Below are 25064 nucleotides of genomic sequence, written 5' to 3'. Positions count from 1 at the left end.
AGATGACTGATGATATTTTTAGAAGAGATGGCCTCCACAAACACGGTAGTCACGACACTAGAAGAAAGTTGCTAGAACAACAAAGAAAGAGCCCCAACCAGTCATTCATCAATTTTTTCTTTTATTTTATTTTCAAGTTCTTAATCGAACACAGAGCAGAAAAGGGTCCACAGACTCCACACCCACTGCAACACAAAAGCATGGTGACTGATAATAGACGTATTAAAGAGACAACCCCTTGTCCCCCACTCACAGAAACAGTAGAGTTTTTCTCTTACTCAAATCTTCTCCCCACTTCTATTTCTATATTAGACAAATCAGAAGATGGGTCCTCAACCTTATCTGCAAAGAATAATGAATCAAGATTATATCTTTAATCAGTATAGTTTGGGTTTGATTGGATTATGTATATGGTTTTGGCCTCCCCTTTTCATACAGATCCGATACCTAATCTCCAAAAGTGAAGAACCAACTTCCATTTTCAACATTCAAACATACCATAATGAAACGAAAGAAACTTGTCACTTAAGCTCAAGTCTTATCAATTGGACTCAAATAAGAACTAAGCCAGACATAACCAAACTCGATCTCATGCAATGTAACCCCAATATAACCTTAACTTCATAAAAGTTCAATGTTCTAGAAAAGCTTCATATTTTGCTAACTGCAAAAGCAGCACTAGTTAGCTCATCGATTTGCTAATCTAACCTATTTAGTTCAGTATTTACATTTCAACACTGCAAAAAAGCAGCTCACTTCATTTACCAGCTAGGAAGTAAAATCAAGATTTTGCTAAAAGAAAAAAGAAAAAGCTTCAGCAAGAGGATCTTGAAACAACTCACTAAAGCAAGAGGAGTCAGTCTACAAATCTCCATTTCCCATACTTCCAGTCAAGCGGCTGAACGGAAGCTCTGGCTGCCTACAAAATTTAGTATCCTCAGTTTGGGTGATTAAAATCTGCCTTTCGCTTTCTCATTGTTGATTGCACATTCATAAACTCGCCCTCAAAACTCCACCGACCTGAATTCGAGCCTATTGGGACACGGTCATTACCTTTAGGAAAGAAAGACAGCTCTTTGTCCAATTGTGAAGGCTGATCAGTACACTTGCTCCCTTCTTGAGCACCAACATCTTTGACTTTCTGTGCAGGATTGCTTTCACTACCCGGGCATCGACTAGAGAGTGAGCCTAACCGGAGAGAGAGATCACACCAAATTGTATCTGGGCTCTGATCAGGGTAGTCCCTTGGACCTTTCTGACTACTGTTGCTTGGTTTATCTCCATTTCTGAACAGGTTTGGGATAACACTCATCTTGGCCGGCTTTATAGGGTTCGGAACTGGTTTGGGAAGGCTAACAAAACCATGCTTGAGTTCTTCAAACTGAGGGCAGTTCCCATAGTACAGAGGATATGAAGACATATTAGACGTTGCCCGAATATCCCTAGGTGAGCATTGGTCATAACCACAAGGAGGAACATTTTCGGCTGCAGAGGTAGATTTCATAGTGGATTCAGGGCCAAGATGGGTTGAGTTAATAGTAATGGGTTTCACAAAGTTCGAACAATGAGGCGTATACTGTGGATTGGAAATTTTATCCTTTTGACTACCTTTCTCTACCACGCTAGGGACATCAGAAGTGATGGGGCTCAGATAACACCTTGGATTAGAATACCGTTGGCTCCTTGAAGCTCTTCTTGCTACACACCCCAGATTGAGAGCAGCTGGGTTGTTTTATTGAAACATAGAGAGTTACAAAATTGAAATGAGAGTCTTTTCGGTAGAGAAATAATGCCTAGTACCAAAAGATATACTCTTTTCAAAACACATCAATAACTTAGGCGATAATGATGAAAACCCAGATGCAAATATACATAGATGGACCGAGTTGTTAGCTACCTTCAATACAAGGCTGAAGAAACTCTTCCCCAGTTTCAATGCTTTCATCGCGGCGAATTATGGTATTAATGGCATCATTTGCCCGGTCCCAAAGCGTTTTAAGGTCCGTATATTCGGCCTAAAAACAACAAAATTGCAAACCAGAAACTTTGAAAGAAACAAATAGCAAAACGCACTAATATAAACCACAGAACTGCTCTACCACTCAGGAAAGCAGAAAAAATGCAAAGAGCAAAACCCAATTCTTAATCCTAACCTCATTAGTAATCCAAGGAATATTGACTGAGAAAAAGTGGTAAAAGAGAAGAGACTTTTACCTCAGAATTGGCTTTAGAGTACATAATCTCTTCTGCTTTCAACACAACAATAGGGAGCTTCTCTTGCCATTCCTTGTTCTTCCTAGTAGCTGAGCTATGGATCTCATTCGCCACACTAATCAATCCCACAAGTAAGAACAAACAAAATAGAACAGATTAGAGACAAATAAATACAATCCCAAATGAAAAAAGCTCAAACCCAAAATCAAAGATGGAAATTGAGAGTGAACAAAGGGGAGTGATGAGAGGAACCTGAAAATCTCTTTAATGAGAGAACCTCTCACAGGCTGGTGCCTATCACTGTGCCAAGCTCTCCTGATACACTCATAGGGTCTTGGGCCTGATCTTGGCATCCTCACAGACCTTTAATTCCAAGCACTAATGAGGAAGCTGAGAAGTTGATGAGGGTTTTCTTCTCAATTCACAGACGTTGGTGTTTTCCACTCTGACCCAAATGCAGTTCCACCAAGATTTCAAGTAAGCAGAGGAAGAGAGATAGAGATAGAGAGAGAGAGAGAGGAGAGAAAGGGCAAAACACTGAAGAGGCCTGAGAGACGGTCAGGGCTTTGTGTTTTTATTATATGTTTGTGTCAGAAAAGCCTCAATAATTTTCAAAGGGGGTGATCAATTTGATGAGTTTGGTGTGTCCCCCACTCATCCACATGCCCTCTTCCCCTAACCCCAGGAGTCCCTCTCCTTTCTTTCTTAATTGCTTTTGTTTTGGTTCTTTCTCTCTCTCTCTCTCTCTCTCTCTCTATTCTGACCTCACCATCATCCCTCTCCCTGTGTATTGTATTAATATAATGGTGTGGGGAGAAGGTTCAGACTTCTGATAATGTTGTCACTGTCGGTAGACTTTAGGCAACCCCAACCTCACACTGTTAACCTAGCAAATAGCAATGGCTTCCAAACTCAGAAAACTACTGCGCTCTATCTCTAGTCTCTTCACAATAATGTGTACAATTGAAGTACTTCAATCTCCCACAATAACTTCTAAAATACTTTGACCCAAAATCAACGCTACTGCTAAGCAGGGTGAGTGACTAGAAGCGTTAATGAGCCTTGTTTGATTGGGTGCAGTGGTTCTGGATTTTGTTCACACAACTCGTTAATTTCATGTCACAGATTAATTAATCATTCCTTAAATTCTTAAATTGGGTATTTGATTATATCTTTAAAATTCCACTATCGTAATTTCAGGACGTGTCGTGTCGTGTCGGAAAATTATAACATGATCTCATATTATAGTACACGTGTCGGTCCAGGTTGATATCATTGGTACACATCACTCACACTTATTTCTAATTAGTTATCTTAATTTATTTTTTTTCTTTCACCCCCAATAGGATCCCCATCAAATTCAAGTAATACAATTGACCCGAACCACTACATGACAATATCACATGGTACTCCAGAATCAAAGAATAATTACTCGTGTCATGTAATACATTTTAATAATCTTGTAACTTAGAGCAAGTTCACCCGTGGGTCACCAGATCACCTACTATTCACTACTTTTTATGTGTATTCACTCTCTGGATCACTTGCACAGTGTATTTAGTGCCCTAGGTTGCCATGTGTCACCCTGGGTCACTTTTTGGGTCAACCTGGTGACCTGCAAGCTGACTTGATGATCCAGGTCTTATTGAAAACTGTGCCCGTGACCCAAATAGTGGAAATAAACACTAAAAAGAAGTGAATAGTAGGTGACCCAACAGGTGAACTTGCTCTTAGAGCATCTTTAACGAACTATTTATAAACCAATTAGGCTGATTTTTTATTTTTTTTTTGTGAAAATTGCGTCCTCATCATAGAAATCCAATAACATGAGACTTTTTTTCCTTTATTTCAACATTTCGATTTGACTTCCATTAGGGGAGTCATCATTGCAATTGTTCAACAATGGAACATCACATTTTCTTTTATTTCCTCCTTACCACATTGGCCATACATAAATGACTTTTGTACTTAATATTAGGAGCTATTAGGCTTAGGTATCCCAAGCTCAATCACGTGTGCTTGTGACCTAAGGTGTTTTTTTTTTTTTTTTTTGAATGGAAAACGTCAATAGAACCAACACACACACCCATGCAGTGTATCCCAGCATAGCCAAACTAATCACTGCACCGCAGACGCACGAACCATTGGGTGTTTTAACTAACCCAGGTCCCTCAAATCTGCTGGCCACGGGATGAAGCTGGAATTCGAACTCTAGACCTGGGGGTTCCAGACTAGGCAGCTCGACCAACACACCACACCACGTGGACGTGGTTGACCTAAGGTGCTTTAGAAGTTGCTAAGATGTCCTGTATGTTACCTAGTGCGATTATTTTTTATTTTGGATACCCATCTAATGGACAGTTTTTATGGGACTATGAAGGACAAGTTTATCCATGGCCAGAAGGCACGTACATCAAATGTTGTCTTACACCAAAATCATAAATGGTATAAGCTACCAGACAAAGGATAGGTGACACTCACTGTTAACACATTCGCTCACTTATTGAGCCTAACCACAAGAAAGAAAATCCTCTCTACCAACTTCCCATGAAGTGGTAACCTAGCCGCCTAAAGACATCAATTGATGTACAACTAGAGAAACTAAGATGAAAGTAGTAGAAGACTCAACTTCTAGTATTAGGCAAGGAAATCTGGAAAAACCTAAAGCTTTCCCTTGCCCTTGTCGCTAGGGCTGGGATCAATATCAGTAACTGCAGGGTAAGAGAGTCGTAAAGCAGCGACATTCGACTTCTTGCTAGGGCGATGATTCTTGTTCCTACTCCCAAGTAGCTTGCCCGACTTCTGCTTCAACATCACCAGAGTGACATCCATCCAGGTACAAAGGAGGTGAGCCTTGAAGGCCGTAGGGTTGACCGGTCGGCAGGTCAGAGGCTTCCCAATCAGAAAATATTTGGAAGACCGACGAACAGGGCCGCCACCAATTCTCCCCAGATCAGGAGCACTACCTCCCTCTGTAAGCACAAGGGAGGCAGCACAGCTAGCGGTGATAGCATCCATGGAGGCCATGTGGCTGAGTGAGGGTTGAGGGTGAGAGACGTAGAGAAGAAAGCTAGGAGAAGAGGAGGCGAGGGCGCCGTAGAGAGCTAGGGTGAGAGAGAAAATCTCTCCTAGGGTTTTTTTTTGGGTTAATAAATTTTCCGCACAGTTTTAAGTTGTTATAGTTTCTGTTTTTATATTTAATACATATGGTTGAGATGCATTTGTCCCTCACAGTCCCTTAAAACTGTCTGTTAGGTGAGCAAACCTGCCCAACATGGTATGTTTAGAACATAAGTTTGTTGAATAAAATTCCCTCAACAAAAGTCATCGACAATCTGTCAATCTTTATATTATCTCAAATCGTAATTTATTTGCATTCTAAATCTCTCGTTGTTTTATTCTTACTTTTATTTTTCATAATTTTGTTTTGTTTTAGAACGTCCCCTCTTACATGATTTATGTTTTTTAGATCTCTTAACAAAAATTCTATCAACATCACCGAGATCAAATTAAAAAGAAAAAAGATACCGTAAAAAAATCCAAACCCTAAGATGAACACAGATAAGTCAACTAACTGTAATGTAATCGAGTGTGAGAGTCCTTGTCCCTTCGGGACCATTTTTCACCGAACCCTAAATGATGAACACAGATTTCATTAGTCCTTCTGAAACCCTAATCTCTTCCAAGTCAAGACTGGACTGGACTAGAGTGGCATGACCAATTTGGCATTGTCCCGATCAAAAACCCGGAAAGCGACGAACAAAATGGCGTCGTTTTCTCCTTCTTCTCGTCCCCACCAAGCACAATCTCACTCAACCCGCGAGGCCCACCTCATCTGCATGCCTGCCACGTGTACATCCGCCATGATAGGCAACAATCCTTCTCTGTTTACATGAAGATGGTTCTTCTTCCCAAAAAAGCTATAACAACTTCCGCTGGAACCGACCGCTTCAGGAAACTCCGGAGGGCCTAGCAGGGTGCGAATCCAACCCGACCCGAACAAATAATCACGTAATTAAACCCGCCTCTTTTTTTTTTCTTTTTTTTTTCCAGGTTTCCCCAACAAAAATACTTGCTATGGAAAAGCGAAAAATAAAGAAGTGGTTTTTAGGTTGCGAGAAGCAACATCATTATATGATGTGTGTGGCAATCTTATCCGGGCCGTCAATTGGAAACTAAAGCAAAACATACCCATCACCTTCTTCTACTCTTTCATCTCCACCAAATCCCACTCACTGAAATCTCTGTCACTGTCCATCTCTTTCTCTCTCTAAAACCATTACCATGCTGATCTCGCCCACCCCACTCTCTCTCATCTGTGCCCTCATACTCTGCATGCCCCTCGCCGTCGTCTTCACCGTCACCAGCCCCACCAACATTCCTCTCCAAATCCCCAAAGCCCACCGGAAACTAAACCTGACGCCTCTTCCTCCACCGCCTCCGCCTGCTCCGCTGCCTTTAGATGATCTATCTCTTTTACGAATCGCCGCCCGGGTTAACTCGAGGCCGCCCAGGTTCAAGAAGCCGAAAATCGCCTTCATGTTCCTCACCACCACCCCGCTGCCGTTCGCTCCTCTGTGGCAGCGATTCTTCAGTAAGGCCCCCAAGTCGCTGTACAGAATCTACGTCCACGCCGACCCCAGATTCCCTTACGAGCCTCCGTTCTCCGGCGTCTTCGCCGGCCGGGTTATTCATTCGAAACCCGCCCAGCGGTTCACCCCCACTCTCATTTCCGCCACGCGCCGCCTACTCGCCCACGCGCTTCTCGACGATCCCCGGAACTCGATGTTCGCGCTGCTCACTCCCTCGTGCATCCCCCTCCACTCGTTCAACTTCACGTACCGGACGCTGGCCGCGTCGAAGAAGAGCTTCATCGAAATCCTCGACAACGAGATCGGGGCGTACGACAGGTGGGCGGCGCGTGGGCCGGACGCGATGCTCCCGCAGGTGAGCCTGGAGGAGTTCCGGATCGGGTCGCAGTTTTGGGTCCTGAAGCGGAAGCACGCTCGGCTTGTGGTGAGTGACCAGCGGCTTTGGTCCAAGTTCAAGCTCCCGTGCGAGCGGTGGGACACGTGTTACCCTGAGGAAAATTACTTCCCTACCCTCCTCAACATGCGCGACCCAGACGGGTGCGTGCCTGCCACGCTCACGCACGTGGACTGGACCGGGAGGGTCGACGGCCACCCGGTGACGTACAACGCCTCCGACGTGGGGCCAGACCTGATCTGGTCGCTGAGGGAGGACAGGCCCAGGTACGGCGACGAGGTGAACGTCAACGCCACCGATTGGTCCGGCAGCGAACGCCACGATCCTTTTCTTTTCGCGAGGAAGTTTCCGCCGGACGCAATCGAGCCGTTGATGAGTATGGCGAGTGACGTCATTTTCAGAGACTAAATTAAGTGTTACTTTTTGTGGGTAATTCCGTAATTGTACTTATATATAGAAGTTAAAACGAAAAAAGAAAAGAAAAATCAAATCCGGGAACAAACCCGGTGGCCTTTGAGGACTTAATTGTATATCTATTTTTAGTTTTTTTTTCTTAATTTAGGGTTTCTTGGTTTAGCTAGCTTTTTATGAGTTGGAAGGTGGTACAATATCTTTAGGCTTTTGCAGATTCGTTTCCTTTGGGGATTGTCAAAGAGTGTACCCCGCCTTTTGTGGCAGGCAAATCAAAAAGGCTCGCCCCCGCTCCCGCCCTTTTGCCGACTTAAAACGACGACGGACGACTCTGATATTTTGGTGGGGAGTGGGTTTTAGTGTTGTGGGAAGGCGCGTGGGATTTTCGTGTTTATGTTTGACCTATGAATGAACGACGCGTGTCGCGGTGCGGTCTACGAAACTATGAAAGCAATGGGGGATGGGTTGGTAGGTACTAGGTAACCTTGTAATGTTGGGGGAGAATTTTTTTTTTTTTTTGGTTACAATGTTGGGGGAGAATTTTCATGTGCACGGTGCTACCCACTCGTACATTTAGAAATTTAATTTATGGTATATAATATTGGTTGGATAAGTTAATAATAATTATTATTAGTGATTTAAAATTGAGCTAGATAAGGTATGGTATCATCCTCTGATAAAAAAAAAGAAGGGAAAATGCTATTTGGGGAAGTCTTTGGATTTTCCTGGATTAGGGAATGGAATAGGGATAATTCTTAGAGCATCTCCAACCGTGATAGCTATCTTCATAGCTAAAAGTAGCTAAAATTAGAATATAACTAGTTGAATATTGAGTTATGCTCCAGCAGAATACCTAAATCTCAAGTTAAATTTAACTTTTAGTTAAATTTCTCTTTTCTCTAGCTAAATATAGCTAGGTCTTTTAGCTAAAGCTAAATTTAGCTTTTGTTTAGCTAGTCTGTTGGAGATCAAACTTAGCCTAAAATTAGTTAAATTTCAAATTTTTTTTGAAATAAGTATTCTGTTGGAGATGCTCTTAATACTCGGATAAGGCCAAGCGGTAGCCTTGCTAGGAAAAGGAATCTTCTTTGTTTGCTCTGTGAAACAAAAATATATAGAGTTCTTCAAAATTAGACTATTTCTCTCTTTGCTAAAAAAAAAAAAAAAGAAGCTCAAAGTCTTAGGAAGTAAACTCTCTCTCTAGCCCTAGCGCCGCGTGAGAGCACAAACACCACGAGATAGTTCTCTGTCCGGCGGCAATCATGGATAGCGCTGGCTTCGGCCGCGTTGTCTTTATGTTTGCTGCCGGACAAGCACTCCAATGGTCGGGGTTGAGGTCGGGAGGGAAGATGGTTGTAGCTTGTGGTTTGACAAGCTGGTTTTGACGGCAGGCGTGGGCGGTTTTTCTGGGCGTCCGTGGTGGTTTGATGTGCAGGGACGGAGCGATCCAGCTGCGGCGTGAATCGAGGGCGTCTGGCGACGGTGTGGTCGGTGGGGCTCGGGGCTCAAGGCGGTGCTGGCTTGTGGTTGAGCTTGATGGCGCGGTTCGGGGCGAGGCTAGCTCGTGGCATGGCTGGTTTCGTGGGTGGGGCTCGAGGGCGGCGCTGCATAGCCTACTGCAGGCGTGGTGGAAGTGAGGTCTGGGTTTGGTCAACCCTAGCTTGCTGGGCCATGGTTTGGGTCTCTTCTCTTTGGGGCTGCCCTATTGGGCCTTTTATTTAGGTTGGAGTTTTTTTTAGCCCTAAGCCCAACTATAGGATAGTAATTTTATTACTTTCAATAAGTTCCTAATTTTTCAGGGAGCTACACATTTTTGTACATTTAGCAAATCTTCTGGAGTAGTACCGATGGAAGATTCATGCTATTTCGATGTATTTAATGTCAAAGGAGTGACCTAGTTTTATGTACTACTGTGGGTACTAACACATATTCTTGTCTGTCTATAGAAAGCAGCGGAAGGGTATGTAAGGGTCATTCTGGTTTTTTATCAATATATTGGCTACTGCCTTCATTTAAGAGTCTACAAGATTTTTTTGTATTTTGAAAGTATATAGGTATTCAATTGAGATTTTAAACAATCCTTTAAAATCTTGATGTATTAAATTAAGATTTAAAATTATCCATTCAAATATGCAGATATTCAAAAGTATACAGATTTTTAAGGATTTCATTAAATGCTGGATTTTGGAGGATTTTATAGTGCTTTTTATATATATGAAAACTCAAAAACAATCCAACCACTTCCCAAGAGATTTTGATGGATTCTTTCTCACTCAAAAAATGAAAGCTCTTCAGCACAAAAAAAATAAAGTTAGGTGACACTCATCCATTTTGTTTTAGACCTATCTTCCCACTATCCTCCTCTGCCTATGTTCTCATCTAATATGTTTTTTTTTTTTTTTTTTAAATTTTTTTTTTACCACTATAGCTCTGGAAGCCTTAATCCTTCTAGCTAATTAAGCTCACTTTCAATGATATTGTTAAGATGATACATACACACATGTTTCTTTTTTTTTTAAATCAAACCCGAAGCCAGGTGCCGATATATATATACATATATTCATCTAAAGCCAGAATAGGCCGTTACATACACACATGTTTCTTTTGTAAATTAGATATGAAATAAATTATATCATTAGTTTACTACTTTATTTTTTGTGTCACATTTTGGTTGATTAGTTTTCTCTTATTATTCATATATCATTATACACAGCATAAAGACGGTAGATTGCCATATATATATACACTTTTTTGTTACTGATATAGCATTATAGTTGGATCCATACATCCATTGCTTTTAAAGAAGAAGAAAAAAATTAACCTACCAAAAACATCATAAGAACTTGTAAAATCTAAACAAATACTAGTAAATCAATCTATTAGAATCAATCAGAGTCCATATAGAATTTAAACAATCCGTGAAACTGGTGGCTGGTGGTGTGGAGATTGGAGTCTGGTACGTGGGCCGAGTTGGTGTCGTGTGATGTGACGTCGCCTGATGGCGATGAGCGTATGGCCGCATCGTCGGGATATGCGGTGCGCAGATCAGATTGGAAGACCGCGATCTGGTTTGGGCTGCTAGGATCCGATCCGGGTATGGGGGAAGGTGGCAAGGACGACGCTCCTAGCTAGCGGTTCGAGAACGATGGCGGGATGGCGGGATCTCGGCGCACAGCAGGGGAAACCGGTGTTGCTGCCGATGGTGGGATGGCAGTGCGGCAAAGCCCACGGGTGGCGACTTCGATTTGGGCTTGGTAGTTCATGGGCCTGGGGTTCTGCTCTGGGCCCATGTTATTTTTTTGTTATGTTTTATTGTTCTTTACTTGTAGTAAGCTATGGCTTTATGTTAGCAATAATAACCTACTACTCTCTGGTAGGCCAATGTGGGCTTTGTCCCGGTATGCACACTCAGTGTGCCTTGTCTGGCCTAGCGAGGTGGCGAGCTATTTGCTTGATCAAATGGACGCAACCTCCTAGTGGCATGATGAAATTAAGTGTCACCGGATTTATTTCCGTGCGGCAACATAGTGGGAAAGCTGTGTTATTTGCAATTATGCTTATTCGTGATAGAGTTATCTTTCCAGTATGTCACCGCTATGTCAAAGCAAATAGAGTAGTCATTCGTGCACTCTTTGCTAATTGGTGTTTGTTAGAATACGTGGAGAATCCCGGTATTATTCTAGGATGTTCTCTCTATTCTTATTGTAATTTGGGGTTCAGGCTCTACGTCCTCCCCTTGTATTCTGCAATTTCATTAATCAAGGCTTGAGGGCAGCCGCACCAGCCACACTTCAAAAAAAAAAAAATCAAACAAAATCTTTTAAAATCTGAATTGAATACACCCTCCTTAGTAGACCGTGTAACCAAAAAAAAAAAAAGAGTCTTAGTAGACCGAACAAAACTTCGTGTCGTGTCGTGGTAACAAAAAGTTTGCTTCATATTTTATTCAAAATTTAAGGTTTTACTGTTTTAAAATCAATTTTTTCCCCATTAATTTTGTGGTTAGGCTATTGTCATCTTACAATTTGCTCATTGCACCCCAGTTGAGTTCGCCTTCGTGCCTTCTATTAATCACACGATGTCGTTGACACTTTGCGCAGCCCGGACCGTGCAAACAAGTTGCGAACAATTTAACATTAACGTGGAAATCACCGAAGCATTTTTCTGGTAATTAGCTTTGCAGAAAACTATTATTTACGTACTTATTTTAAGATAAATATAATATTGGGTATGGGAATCTTGTGCTAGTGTATCTTTTAGACACATCCTTTCATTCTTGCAGAAAATAAGGAAGCTTTCCTTATCGTTTTCTCTTTTTCAATTTTGAAATCAATCATCTTTTAGTTTAGATGGATAGTGACTGCCGAATTCAAACTGGAGCCTAACTTTATTTTGGATCATAACGGGAGAGGCCCAAAATAATTAAAGTAACTCACTAGCCGAAACTCTAATGGGCTGTTTATAATCTGACTGTGGATCATAATGTGGTAGAAGCCCGTTCAGTGATCATTTATTAATGGGTTTCACCACGAAACTTATATGAAATTAACCGAGTAGGTGGACACAACTCGCTGCTCCGTATCATTGAATAACTCCAGACAGAGAAAGGGTGGTCCTCAAATTGGGACCCGGATCCTCTCCTCATGACAGGCTTCCTCGTAGGGATGGCAATGGGGCGGGTTGGGGATGAGGATCACAATACCATCTCCATCTCCGAGGTCATTTTCCACCCCCATCCCCGCCCCAATCCCCAATAAAAGTATACTGGGGATTCCCCGTCCCCATCCCCACTAGGGACTAAGCCTCCAAACCCGCCCCAAATCCCTAATAAGAATTTAATAAATAAAATAATTTTTTTTTCATATTGTCTTTTTTAAAATCAAAATCTACAACAAATAAAATTAAAACATGATTAAATTCATAAATCATAATTCAGTGAGTGCAAAAGTAAAAAAAAAAAACTATTAAAGTAAAAGTGTAGCCATTAAAGTAAAGTAATAAATGTATATATTTGTGATTTATATAATAAAAAATAAATTTATATATATATATACAGATCCTATCCAGAGCGGAACTCCGCTTTGAAATTAACGGTGTGAAGTTCGAGTTTTTTGTCACTTTTCGGTCGCACATCCACATCTCGACCGTTCAGTTTTTAAGTACTAGTGTATAGATCATCTCTGCAAATTTTCAGCCAAAATGATGATCGTTAAGGCATTGATAACTTCCTTAAAGCTAGTACGGTTCATGTTGACAGATTCAGTCCATCCATTGGTTTAAGTGAGTTAGATACTTTAACGATAATCAATTTGTTTGTTCATGGAAAACTGATATATATATATATATATATATATATATATATATTATTGGGGCGGGTTTGGGGATGGGGATCACAATACCATCCCCGCCCCATCCCCAATCTTAGATAGCGGGGATTGGGGATCCCATCCCCATTCCCAATTTGTCCCCGAATTCTCCCCCCATTAGGGGCGGGTATCCAATGAAGCTCCGCCCCGCTGGGGATTTTTGTCATTCCTACTTCCTCGCATTTTCTCATAGTTTAGTTCTGATTGGTCATTTAGATCTTGCGGCCAGGAATCAAAGCACATTCTTTTTTATAATATTTCTGAGTACTGGAATTTTCGAATCAAGAAGAATTGTTACCTGGATGAACGCACTACTTATGACTTGCAATCTAACTGTCTGTTTGCAACCCCGAAATTTCAATATTTTAGAGTACCGTAAAATTTTCGATCTCTTGTAACTGTGGAATAAATATATTTATAGATGCATGATGACCTATCTCTCCTCAGCCCCATAATAGCAAAGAGCTGCAGTTGATCTTTCAATGTTGATTTCATTTCCATTAGGTAACCTATAATTTTTGTTGTTACTCTTGCATTTTGAAGTTGTTTGAATTTCTTCGTTTAACCATAAAATAAAAACTAAACCCGGTATTGCTCCAATACTACTAGAGCTCTTTTTGTCAATAGTACTATTTAAGCCTGGAATCTAGAACCGCAAAACCGGCGAAACCGATCCGAAGCGCAACGAAAAATCCGATTTGGTTCGGTTTTCTATTTTTTTCCAATTCAATTCTTTATACTGCTAGATCGGTTCATTTCTGGTTCAAATTATATAAATATGCACATTTTCGAAAGACGAGTGTACTTCTATAAGTGGTTGTTTGGCCGTGCTTATTTCCTTAAAATAAACTTGGCCACAGTAAATCACAGACTGCCTATATAATCGAAATGAACAATACTCTTATTTTAATATTTTTGTTTCTCACATTGTCGATCAAAACCCTAAAATACAACGACCACTCTCAATCTCTCATCTCTCATCTCCCAAACCAAGAAACCTTATTAAAACCCCCAAATTCTTCAATTCTACATCTATCTAAGTCTCTCACATCTTAAATTCTTCATCCCCAATTCAAACCCCTAAATTCTTGACCTCTCTCGGTCTCCGAACTCTTATCCCTCACGGACACACTCTCTTCATCCCCAAATTGCTGTAAATTGCAGCCTTGAAAACCGAAGACGCTGAGGCAAGAGCAGCAAGCTCGCGACGTGAAACGACTCGATCCCGAAATTGGACCAAAGCATTATTACTAGCCACACTTAAAATGAATTACAATTCAAGCAAACAATTATCTCAGAACACTAAGCTATCAATATCTCAGTAAAATTACATTCACAATGGTTTCAGAATAACATCACAAAGGTAAAAGTATTTCTTAATCGAGTAAACTTCCAAACAAATAAGATCAACCTAAAGATCTTGTGATCACATGATTTTGCTGAAAACAAAGGTTATAGCAGATATTTATACAATGTAATAATAATGAGTTGTTATTACACACCAGTTAGTTATGTCATGGCTATCAAAGCATTGGGCTACCTAAGCTCGATATACTAATAATGGATTGTCATTGCCCACTCGTTAGCCATGTCATGACTATCTGTTTGGACCCAAAATAAGTCATTTTGGCTTGACAAGGCACGTCTTGGAGAAATTGAGCCAATGTCAGTGGCTCAAGCTATATATTGTCGACAAGTTCGAAATATATATTTAGAGGCTAAATAAAGCCTACTATGGAAGCATGGAAGCATGAAAAGTCAACTTTAGCACATTTTCCTACTTCGGCTAGGAGAAACCAAGCTAAACAGAAGGAGCGGCCGCCTGACCAAATGAACTTGAAATGAGCTGAAACTCTGCAGATCCATTCTAGACAGCCCAAGGATCATTTCTTATGAATAGTGCCAGAGCTAGTTTTGAGTGTCAGGCCTTCAAACAATCAATCCAATTTTCTGCAGAAGCAAAACTGGAAAACTGGACCTGTAAGAGGTCCAGCAGCATTTCCGGCCCAACCACATAGAAATAAATTCTGAAATTTTACCACAATAATCTAAATTCATGGTGGATCATTTCATATGAAGAAATCGAAGGTTGAATCTGAGTTCTTAGTGGAGATAAAAATGGAAGGATAAGGGAGCAGAAAATGACTTAAACCTAACAAATTCCATTAAGTGTTTAAGTATTCAAACCTAACATTCCATTAATGTTTAGTGCTAAAATCTAACCCATTATGAGTTGTTTAAGGCCAAATAGTGTTGCTTGGTAGCCTATAAATAGAGGCTACAACATAGAACAATTGACCAATTCATACATCAAAACATCTCTAAGATGATCTAAGTTCTCTCTAGAGCAAACCTCTCTAAGAGCAACTTCTCTCCTTCTCTTTCTCTTATCGGTGATCACACTCTAAGTCCTAGTCTCCTTTGGAGCCGACTATTAGTGCCACCAAACCCTCTGTCAACGTACTTCGGCCCTAGTCTCCTTGGGAGCCGATTGTAGTACCACGACCAAAAACACCACAAAACACCAATTCAAACAACAACAACACAATTCAACAAACATCTCTAAGATGATCTAAGTTCTCTCTAGAGCAACCTCTCTAAGAGCAACTCCTCTCCTTCTCTTTCTCTTATCGGTGATCACACTCCTAGTCCTAGTCTTTTCGGAAGCCGACTTTCAGTGCCACCAAACCCTCTGTCAACGTGCTTCGGTTCTAGTCTCCTCGGGAGCCGACGGTAGTGCCGAGACCAATTCAAACAACTCATTCATATAACAAAACATCTCTAAGATGATCTAAGTTCTCTCTAGAGCAAACCTCTCTAAGAGCAACTCCTTTCCTTCTCTTTCTCTTATCGGTGATCACACTCCTAGTCCTAGTCTTCTCAGAAGCCGACTTTCAGTGCCACCAAACCCTCTGTCAACGTGCTTCGGTTCTAGTCTCCTCGGGAGCCGACGGTAGTGCCGAGACCAATTCAAACAACTCATTCATATAACAAAACATCTCTAAGATGATCTAAGTTCTCTCTAGAGCAAACCTCTCTAAGAGCAACTCCTTTCCTTCTCTTTCTCTTATCGGTGATCACACTCCTAGTCCTAGTCTTCTCAGAAGCCGACTTTCAGTGCCACCAAACCCTCTGTCAACGTGCTTCGGTCCTAGTCTCCTCGGGAGCCGACGGTAGTGCCGCGACCACAACGGTTACAGAACCAGCCAAGCAAGGGTAACGCCCTAGCAACCCAGCCAAGCTAAAGTCACGCTTTAGCAAGTACCAAACCCTCTGTCAACGTGCTTCGGTCCTAGTCTCCTCGGGAGCCGACGGTAGTGCCGCGACCACAACGGTTACAGAACCAGCCAAGCAAGGGTAACGCCCTCGCAAACCAGCTAAGCTAAAGTCACGCTTTAGCAAGTTCTCCCCACTTCCCGGTGATTTTCGCTCTGCTCGATCTACGACGTCGAGTATCGATTGTGTGAACAAGAAGAAACTCAACAAAAGTCCTCACCACGAGGCATAAAGAATCCCGCGACGAGGTTGGTGCTCTCCTCATCTACAATCGCTTGATAGAAGTCAGGTCAAGGGACACCCCCAACGACCGCACCCGAACGGTGCTGGCACGCCCGCGCATAAAAGAGACTGTTGACCAACTCAAGAAAAACTGGAGCCAAACACTATCAAAGGCTGATATACTTATTATTAGTATCTGCCATTGCACACCCGTTAGCTATGTCATGGCCATTCAAGCTTATGGCTACCTCCAGAGTAGTTGTTAAATAACACAAGTTTTGGGTCTTATTATTATATATATAAACTCTGTGCTTTTGGAGATTCCTTTCCTTTTGGGGATTATGAAGGAGTGCTTTTGTGATGAAGAAAAAATGAAAACTGCGGCCCATTAAAAAGGCCCAGCTCTTTTGCCAACTTTAAACAAATGGACGACTTTGATATTTTGGTGTTGAATGGATTTTACATCTCTACTGCTATAAAGGAAAGCTAAAGTTTGGTGTTAAAGGCTTCACTAAATTTTAAATTTACATATATGTTCTTTATATAAAATAAATTTAATTCATATAAAAAGTATTCAAAATGTCATAATGGTAAAATACTAAAATTAAATTAAAAAAATTAGAAAATAAAAGGAAGAGTGGGTCAAACAGACAATTTCAATCCAAAAATTGCTGCAGACAATTCCTAATTTTTATTCTCTTTAGTTGTTAAAATTTAAGATAAAAAGGCATCAAGTTCTTATTAAATTACTCCGGGCATCGCACGGGTATGAAGCTAGTATACATAATACGACATGTGGTTAGAAATGGAGGTCGGGCATCCAAACCCGCTGGCATAACCCCCTAGCAATTTAACTCTTCTTTGTTTAAGATTAGAGAGAGTATTCAGTGCACCGATGTGCACTTGCACAAATAGTAATGGACGGTTGGATAATATCGAGTACATTTTCTTGTTATTAAAGAAGTAGTTTTCTTTGAAATTAGTAAAACACATGAATCACGCGCTGAAAATCGAATTGATTATTGTGAACTTTATTATAATGGAAGACATAATTAAAGTTTCAAAGTAAGAACTAAAAACTAAAAGTTTGAGTGATGAAAAAAGACAAGAAAATAAGGAATAAAAATCTATAATACCATACGAAGTATAAATAATCATATGGCTTTAATACCCAAAGATCCAGTACTACAGACAGGGATGACAAAAATCCCCAGCGGGGCGGAACTCCATTGGATACCGGCCCCTAATGAGGGGAGAATTCGGGGACAAATGGGGAATGAGGATGGGGATCTCCAATCTCCGCTATCTAAGATTGGGGATAGGGCGGGGATGATATTGTGATCCCCATCCCCAAACCCGCCCCAATAATATATACATATATTTAATTTATATATATTAATTTATTTTTTATAATATAAATCACAAATATATACATTTACTATTCTACTTTAATGGCTACACTTTTACTTTAATGGTGTTTTGACTTTTGCACTAACTAAATTATGATTTATGAATTTAATCATGTTTTAATTTATTTGTTGTAGATTTTGATTTTTAAAAATGCAATATGAGAAAAAAAAAATTTATTTATTAAATTTTATTGGGGATTTGGGGCGGGTTTGGAGGCTTAGTCCTCAGTGGGGATGGGGACGGGGAATCCCCAATATATTTTTATTAGGGATTGGGGCGGGGATGGGGGTGAGGGTGGAGAATGACCCCGGGGATGGGGATGGTATTGTGATCCCCATCCCTAACCCGCCCCATTGTCATCCCTAACTACAGAAGACATGACAAACAAATAAAAAAATGAAAAAGGAATTTTCCACGTCAAGTAATGCACAAGGAGTTGAAAAAATTGTTTTGAGTACAAAATCCACATGCATAGTATTTTATTTCCTTGTGAAGATCGTGAGATTAATATATACTAATAGGGCCCACCCAATATGTGTGTGAAGAGAAGTTAAAGGTAGTGGAAAAACTTACCGTATAACTACCACATTTTATGTTTTTAATTTTTTTTACAATTTATCATATTATCCTCATTGATCAATTATATTTCATAATTTTTTAATATATAAAGGTTAAACTGATAAAAAAAAATTAATTTTAGAGAACAAGCTCTATTTTCTTAATAATAGTATAGATAAGTGTATATATACAAAGGCTCTAAATTATATCCCTCAGGGTTCACATGGTATAGGAATATATGATATAATCAGATATTTATAATATCACTAATCATTTCATACGCTAGCTAGCTAGCTAGCTAGCTAGAGTCTAGGTAATTGAATTCATCCTTTTCTTTTTCTCTCTGACCTAGCCGCACGCTAGGGTTTACTCTCAATCTTTGGGAGATTAATCTTCCGTCCACTTCCATGGATGTCTTGAGTTGGAATTGCAGGAGAATCTGCAACACAACTACTACAAGGGCGTTGTGGGATTTGATCACACAGAATCAGCCTCAGATTGTCTTTCTCTGTGAAACAAAAATCAGTACTTTGAGGGATTTCAAAGCGTTGCACAAGGATCTAGGGTTTGCGCACTCGAAGGAGGTCTTGAGCGTTGGTCAGGCGGGAGGCCTGGCGTTATTCTGGACAGAGGATGTCGATCTGCATGTGCGTACTGTCTCTGCGCATCACATCGACGCAGAAATTAGGGGTGCACCTGGTGAACCGTGGTGGAGAATAACAGGGTTCTATGGTTATGCAATGACAGGAGATCGTGGGGATTCTTGGCAGCTTCTTCGTGATTTGGCTGATTTAGATTCTCTTCCTTGGGTGATAATCGACGACTTTAATGAAATACTGAACAATAGTGAGAAGTTAGGAGGGCCTTTGCGTAGTTAAAGACATATGCAGGGTTTTCGTGATGCATTGGGATATGGTGATCTTGCTGATCTAGGGTTTCAGGGTGCAAAGATGACCAGGTGGAATTCTGAGACTCAAATATGTTTGGATAGAGCAGTTGGTACCTCTACATGGAGTGACATCTATGGTTATTCAAGGGTGAAGCACTTGCCACCCAGTGATTCTGACCACGTTCCCATTCTGTTACAAGCTAGTTCTGTACCTCTGCCCAAGCGTCCTAAGCGGCACAGGTTTAAATTCGAGTCCTTTTGGTTGCAGCACCAAGAGTGTGATCCTCTTGTGTTATCTAATTGGAAAGCAGAAGATGGAGGTGCTCCTATGTTTGTACTAACAAGAAAGATTATTAACACGAGATGTGCCTTGGAATCTTGGCAGGGTGATACATTTAGACTGCGTCAAAATCAGATGGTGGATATTCGGAGCAGATTTGAAGTGCTTATGAATGAGCCGATGTCTGAGGCAGTTTACAATGAGAAGAAAGTGATAATGTGACAAGACCCGCCCCGAATTCCACCCTGGAATCCGAAGTGGCCCTGCGGGACCCACCTTTAAAGGAGATTTACCAAAAATTTCGGCATAACCTCCCTTAAAAAATGGATAACCCAAAATCCTGCGGAAAACAAAATTCACTTCTAATAATCCAACCACAAACTCCTGGAGCCACCCTGCTCCCAAATTCCACAATCCCATCTCAAAGCTAACAACATCACACATAATTTCCGAAAGGTATAAGTTACTACAATCACCAAAGTTAGGTCATAGACCTCAAATATAATTCATACAAGTTTGGGTCACATATCCCTTAGTAATCAGAGCATTCTAGAAATATAAGTTTAACATAGAGTACAGTAGGCTAAATGAATAACCTACAAAATATGATGACGGAAGCGGATGCGGTCACTATGGCTCACTCCCGAACGCCGAGCAGCAACACTGAAAACTGGGCATTTGAAACCGAAGGGCCCAGGGGAAAGTACATAAAAACGTTAGCGTGAGTGGACAAAAATTAACAAATATAAACCAAATGGATTTTATACCTTCCCACATTTTTCGATATATATATATAAAATCCGGATGCATGCAACATTTATAAAACACTTAAGAAAATAATTCGAAAAACATTGAACTCCAGAAAACCGACTAGCCCCGCTAGTCACGACAGTAGAGTAAAAGATTGAAATTTCAATACTCGAAAATATAAGTCCAGCCCCGCTGGTTAAGAAAACTCAGACTAGTCCCCGCTAGTCAAAAATAGTATAAGTAGGGGAAGATGATAGCCATACGAATAAGCCACGCAGGCTTGGTTGGGTGATAGCCTCCCAGGCTAAAGAACTCCCATAACTCCCGTAATATACCCTTACGCCACTAAGTGTAGCGATAGGATACTGGGCTACAGAATTACTGTCACAGAGACAGTAACCTGCGCCACAAAGGCGGAAGGGCTACGGTGATCCCATCACCGCGCCACAAAGGCGGAAAATCAATGCTAGCATGATAAAATCACCCCTCAGTATGGCACAGGGAAACATAACCGAAAATCCAGTAAATGCAAAATCCATAAGGCTTCCCCCATCTCTCGTAAAAGAATCTCCAACGACGTGTCCCACACGCCAAGATAATCTCAAGTTCAAAAGTAAATAAAAGAAAATAAGCATAGTCCAATGACATGACCCCGCACGCCATAAAATCTTCAAATAAACAAAGTTCTCAAACCGCCATTATTGCTAAGGCATTCCCAATGCCAAAACCAAGGATCAAATAAATAAACAAGAAAAATAATTCCATCGAAATCCCATTTCGAAACTCCTTTAAAAGTCTCAAATCGAAATAACATTTAATTAGAGAATAATTCCGGAAATAACCTCGGAAATAAGATAATTCACCATTAAGATTATAAATCAAAAGCAATTTCGGAAACGAATCAATAATGAAAGTATTTATATGAGATAATACGAAATCAATTTCTAATCTCATACTCGAAATGTAAATTGATGAATAAATAGAGCATACTTTAAGAAATAATGCATAAGAAATAATGCATGCATCAATTACTTAAAAACAAAAGTCCACTCACAATATATGCTCAATCCTGACGTCGCTCGGTATTTTCCTCGTATGGAGACTCCTCTCGTCCTGTACGAATAACATTCATAAATATATATTTACAGGACGGAAATTAACTTTATGATAATTAGAAATTGAAATTCAAAACGTCCCCCTTCAAAATACAACTTCTCAATTCACATCGAATCCATCCGTAATTCTCCAATAATATTCATTCATCGATATATAAATTCTAAAGTGAATTCGAAAGAATTTCGGCGATCGAATTCACGTGAATCAATAATCAACAATTCATGCTCAATCGTAACTTCCTCCAATTTCCATCAAATTTCATGTATAAGCTTCCAATATCATTAAAGAATTTATGGAACTAAAACGGTAATAAAAATGTAGTTCTACGCGCCACCACGCGCTACCTACAGTGGCGGCGCGTGGGGACCACGCGCCGGCGGCGACCTTCTCCGATGACCACCAAATTCCGGCAACAACATCATCTCAACAGACCCAAACAACTTCTCAACTACAACATTGATCAATTTTACCTCTAAGTGGCCGAATCGAGCCGGTGAAGGAAAGCCCCGAAGCTTCAAGAACCCTAGAAATGAAAAATCGTCAATTCAACCTCTACAATGCAAATTGGAACGAACTACCTTAGGGGAAATGATCACCATCAAAAACCAAACCTTCGATGGGAATATGGCGGCCGGAGGTGGCCGGAATGGCTGGAAACCGGCGAAATCCCAAAACTGCAGCCGGAGCAATCTTGCTTCGATCCGGACTTCCACGGCCAAAACTCCACAATCCTAGGTCACTAATGTCAAGATCGGGTTGAGGCGCTCCTGTGGTGACCGGTTGCACGCCGGTTGGTGGCCGGAAAGTGAAGAATCGAAGGGGAAGAGGAGAACCCGAAGGGAAAGGGGAAGAATCGGGGGAGAGGAGAGAGAAGGAGGGGTGGGTTTCCGGTTTTGGAAACCTACCCGGGTAACTTTCCATTTTTATTCAATTTTTACCATGAACAGTAACTTCCGCATTTTAAGCTATAACTTTCACATACGAACTCCGATTTTTACGTACCACATATGCACGCGCTCGGTTTAACGTCCTCTACAACTTTCATGAAGGAAATTTTCTCAAATTAATAACTCATAAAAAGTCAATTTTTAACCCCCTCCTAAACGTTAAAATTTAAAATCGTGAACGGTAACCAATAAGAATTTCGTGTAACTCGGTAAAAAGACATATCAGGTGTGGGGTGTAACATAATGATTTCTTTACAGGATATTCTATCGCAGGAAGAGGCATTTTGGAAGCAACGGGCCAAGGTTACTTGGTTGCAAGAGGGTGATAGAAATTCAGGTTTCTTTCACAGGAAGGCAGCTAATCGGAAGCGCAAAAATCATTTGTTGGGACTGTTTGATCATGAGGGGCAGTGGAAAGATGATGATGAAGGTATGGAGAATATTGTGACTTCATATTTTTCAAAAATGTTTACTGCCACTGATCTTGATGTTGACGCAATTAATCTGACCTTAGCGGCAATTCAGCCGTGTGTTATTAGTGATATGAATCAAAAGCTATGTGCCCCGTATTCAGAAGAAGAGGTCAAGTGTGCTTTATTTCAGATGTCCCCGACGAAATCTCCTGGCCCTGATGGTATGCCTCTATTGTTTTTTTTTTCAGTATTATTGGGAGGATATTGGGAAAGATGTTACTGAGGCAGTACAAAGCTTTCTGCACACTGGTTCTTTGTTAAAACAGAAAAATTTTACTCACATTTGTTTGATACCAAAGGTGCAGAATCCTGAGAATATGGCAGACTTACGACCTATTGCACTTTGTAATGTTATTTACAAACTTTGTTCTAAAGTAATTGCAAACAGACGGAAGGTTTTCTTGCCATCTATTATTTCTCCTTTTCAGAGTGCATTTGTGCCTGGGAGACTGATCACGGATAATATCCTAGTGGCTAATGAAGTAGCTCATTTTGTCCATAACAAAAGGGAAGGTCAAGTTGGGTATATTGCTTTGAAGTTAGATTTGAGCAAGGCCTATGATCGTATGGAATGGGTATTTTTGTGCAAGGTTTTGGAGAGATTTGGCTTTGCATCTACATGGATAGATGTTGTTATGCAATGTGTTTGCTCTGTGAGGTACTCTTTTCTGGTTAGAGGGAAGCCTAGAGGCCTGGTTATTCCAACTAGGGGTTTGAGACAAGGGGATCCATTATCATCCTATCGGTTTCTTATTGGTGCTGAAGGCTTCTCGGCATTGTTACAACAAAAGCAACAGTTGGGGTTATTACCTGGTATTGCTATTTGCTCAGGAGCACCATCTGTCAATCATTTGTTATTTGCAGAAGATAGTATGCTATATGCTCAAGCTACTCCGGAAGCTTGTTTTCAGATCAAACATGTTATACAGACATATGGAAGGGCTTCAAGTTAGGTGGTCAACTTTCATAAAAGCTCTGTTGTGTTTAGTAAGAATGTTGCAGATTGTGAGCAAGATAGAGTGGCTAATCTGTTGGGTGTTGAAGTGGTGGAGTCCCATGAGAGATACTTAGGTCTTCCTACTTACATAGGACGCAAGAAAACATCTACCTTCCTTTATGTAAAGGAGCGGTTAGCTGAAAAACTGAAGCATTGTCAAGGCAAGATGTTGAGTGGTGCTGGTAAGGATATTTTGATCAGGGTGGTGGCTCAAGCTCTCCCTAATTATGCTATGAGTGTGTTTCAATTGACAAAGAATTTTTGTGAAGATCTTGAGCAGATGTGTGCTAGATTTTGGTGGGGGAGTACATATGATAAACGTAAAATACATTGGAAGAAATGGGATGATTTGTGTCATGCCAAGGAAGAGGGTGGCTTGGGTTTTCGGAGCTTATCATAATTTAATTCTTCAATGTTGGTGAAGCAAGCTTGGCGGGTTGTCTCTAACCCGGATACTCTTGTGGCACAATTTTACAAAGCTATATATTATCCTAATGGTTCTTTTTGGAATGCAAAAGAACATGCTACTCCTTCTTATTCTTGGCGTAGCAATTTTTCTACTCGAAATTTATTGATTGAAGGTGCTCATTGGCAAATTGGGAATGGAAATAATGTTCTCATGTTACGGGATTCTTGGATTCCTAATACTATTACTCATAAACCACAACTGTTGGGACCGGTGCATGATAATTTGGCCAAGGTGAGTGAGTTGATTATTCGTCCTAATTCTTGGGATGAGTATAAAATTCGTTCCACTTTTATACACTCAGATGCAGAAGCTATTCTAGCAATTCTTTTGACTGCTAGAAGTCTGGATGATAGATTGACTTGGCATTTGGGGAAACAAGGTATGTTTACTGTCAAATCTGCATATCATCATACTTTCTCTAAAACTGCATCTACTCTTTCTCCTTCTGTTGTGAGTAATCAAAGAGTGTGGAAGAACATTTGGCATGCCAAAATCCCTAGCACGGCAAAGGTTAATGCTAGCTTGGAGGATTTGTCATAATATTTTACCTACTCTAGACAGATTGGCATCAAAGAATGTTATTTTAGAATCTCAGAGTTGTGTTTTTTGCAATGAGGTGGAGACAATTATTCATCTTACTAGAGATTGTGCTTTCACTTGAGAAGTGTTGTCTACCAATTTGCAAATTGCTGGCAGTTGT

General features: G+C 40.7%; 2 protein-coding genes and 1 long non-coding RNA gene across 4 annotated transcripts; 1 reads left to right on the top strand and 2 right to left on the bottom strand.

The window, feature by feature from the left end:
* Positions 1-589: 589 nt before the first annotated feature.
* Positions 590-2929, bottom strand: LOC133740706 (uncharacterized). Of its 2 annotated transcripts, XM_062168653.1 has the most exons (5): positions 2467-2929; positions 2215-2329; positions 1898-2015; positions 1609-1722; positions 590-1485 (listed from the first exon to the last, which is right to left on the bottom strand). In XM_062168653.1, exons 1-5 carry the CDS (start codon positions 2565-2567, stop codon positions 938-940), a joined length of 996 nt encoding a protein of 331 aa, XP_062024637.1. In that variant the 5' UTR covers positions 2568-2929; the 3' UTR covers positions 590-937. The 2 variants fall into 2 exon arrangements, with proteins under 2 accessions (XP_062024637.1, XP_062024636.1); XM_062168652.1 differs by having other exon boundaries at positions 590-1722; positions 2467-2915.
* A 3390-nt stretch (positions 2930-6319) lies between these two features.
* Positions 6320-7746, top strand: LOC133740707 (glycosyltransferase BC10). The gene has a single exon (XM_062168654.1). The coding sequence runs from the start codon at positions 6499-6501 to the stop codon at positions 7606-7608; it is 1110 nt and encodes a 369-aa protein (XP_062024638.1). The 5' UTR covers positions 6320-6498; the 3' UTR covers positions 7609-7746.
* A 12290-nt stretch (positions 7747-20036) lies between these two features.
* On the bottom strand, positions 20037-21484 carry LOC133740709 (uncharacterized). Its single transcript, XR_009861379.1, has 2 exons — positions 21417-21484; positions 20037-20282 (listed from the first exon to the last, which is right to left on the bottom strand). It is a non-coding gene; the product is annotated as an uncharacterized LOC133740709 (long non-coding RNA).
* Between the last annotated feature and the right edge of the window lie 3580 nt (positions 21485-25064).

The sequence above is a fragment of the Rosa rugosa genome, chromosome 3 (assembly GCF_958449725.1).
Source record: "Rosa rugosa chromosome 3, drRosRugo1.1, whole genome shotgun sequence".
In the NCBI taxonomy this organism is placed as follows: domain Eukaryota; kingdom Viridiplantae; phylum Streptophyta; class Magnoliopsida; order Rosales; family Rosaceae; genus Rosa; species Rosa rugosa.
This window is presented reverse-complemented; position numbering and strand designations above follow the sequence as displayed.

Coding starts and splice junctions, on each gene's coding strand:
- LOC133740706 (XM_062168652.1), bottom strand. CDS start 2,567: ATGCCAAGATCAGGCCCAAGACCCTATGAGTGTATCAGGAGAGCTTGG. Junction 2,016..2,214: donor ACTCTAAAGCCAATTCTGAG/GTAAAAGTCTCT, acceptor TGTTGTTTTTAG/GCCGAATATACGGACCTTAA. Junction 1,723..1,897: donor TCTTCAGCCTTGTATTGAAG/GTAGCTAACAAC, acceptor AAAACAACCCAG/CTGCTCTCAATCTGGGGTGT.
- LOC133740707 (XM_062168654.1), top strand. CDS start 6,499: ATGCTGATCTCGCCCACCCCACTCTCTCTCATCTGTGCCCTCATACTC.